Below are 1327 nucleotides of genomic sequence, written 5' to 3'. Positions count from 1 at the left end.
ATGCCTGGGACCTTTGCATTGTCCTTGAGATGGGCAGGGTCTGCTCACAGTGGAGGCTCTGTCCCAGCCAGGGCCTGGTATGTGGGTCCATGGTGTCAAGCCCAGCTGGCAGGCTGGGCATGACTGGGGCTGGGAATGTGCTCTGGCAGAAAACTCCACTGTTTCTCAGTGGTTTGCTGGCAAAGTGTGTTCCTGGCTAGTGTGACTGCACGCAGTGAGCAAAGTGCTGGGAGGCTGCACTGGGGGCTTGCAAGCTTGGGTCTCAGCTGGCCGAAGGATGGGCCCTCCAGGACCATCCCCTGGAGCCCCTGCACTGCAGGGCTGTTCTGGTCTCCATTGGTGAGGAACCCCAGCTCCAAGCCCAGCAGTGGGAGTTGTTTGGGGCTTTCCACCGTGGTTTATTTTCCTTACAATGGTCCACGTTACAGTTCACAGTTTCCACTGCTCCTGCGCCGCAGCAGCTGAACATCATCAGCAGTCATGGCGAAGAGCTGAACTGCTTGAGCTGTGTGCTGCCTGAGGACCTGCTGGTGGACATCCTCTGTGAGAGGCTGAAGGTGTGTGGGGTGGGGGAAACGGAGACATTCCTGATCCAGAGAGACAGGCACTGAGATACAACTCAGAGAGGAGGAGGAGGAGGTCTGTACACACTGCTGGAGGATCCTGGATTGTGTGCAGGGAACCCTGGGGGAAACTGCAGATGCCCGTAGTTGGCAGAGCCTAAGGACAGATCCAAGCTGCTCTTAGCTAATGCACTTGGAACAAGGGCAGCTGGTGCCTTGTGACATCTGGGTTTACTGTCCAGCTGCGAGCCCCTGCGTGCAACGACTGATTTACTCTTCCCTTTATTTGCAGAGTAAAGACTGCTACAAGGGAGTGGTTTTTGATGGCTTGGAGAGCCTCTTCACAAGCAGCCTGGAATCTTCCCTGCTCTGTGTACTCAAAGCTGTCAAGTACCGTCGTCATATCTTCATGGTGAACCTGCATCATGATTATGCTTCTTGCAAAGCCCAGGAAGAAGCTAAAAGAAAGCAGGAGGAAGCTAAAAGAGAGGAGGAAGGTGAGATACCTCCATTTCTCTCAAATCTCTCTCAAGCCCTCAGCCTTATCTCTGTGTATCTGGGTTTCCAGCAGAGCTTGTAAGAAATGTTTTTATTAATCTTTCCACCTTCTGGCTCAGTGGAATCAGCACTCATCTTAAGAGTTGCAGGAGATCAGAAGTTTTACAACTCATCCTAATCTGTAACATTAAAGCCTGGGCACAAGTGCAAGCTGCTGTGTGACAAACGACTGTCCTCAGCCTTGGTGCAATTAAGCCAGGCAAAGC

At 52.7% G+C, this 1327-nt stretch overlaps 1 protein-coding gene across 1 annotated transcript; it reads left to right on the top strand.

The window, feature by feature from the left end:
* Positions 1–428: 428 nt before the first annotated feature.
* Positions 429–1060, top strand: LOC107199619 (hydrocephalus-inducing protein homolog; the record flags this gene model as incomplete). Its single annotated transcript, XM_015616935.1, has 2 exons — positions 429–557; positions 856–1060. Coding segments are annotated over 2 exons (334 nt in total), but the record flags the coding sequence as incomplete, so codon positions are not given.
* Between the last annotated feature and the right edge of the window lie 267 nt (positions 1061–1327).

The sequence above is a fragment of the Parus major genome, unplaced genomic scaffold, assembly GCF_001522545.3.
Source record: "Parus major isolate Abel unplaced genomic scaffold, Parus_major1.1 Scaffold1407, whole genome shotgun sequence".
In the NCBI taxonomy this organism is placed as follows: Eukaryota; Metazoa; Chordata; class Aves; order Passeriformes; family Paridae; genus Parus; species Parus major.
Note: the sequence above shows the minus strand (reverse complement) of the source record. Positions and strands in the feature narration are given on the sequence as shown.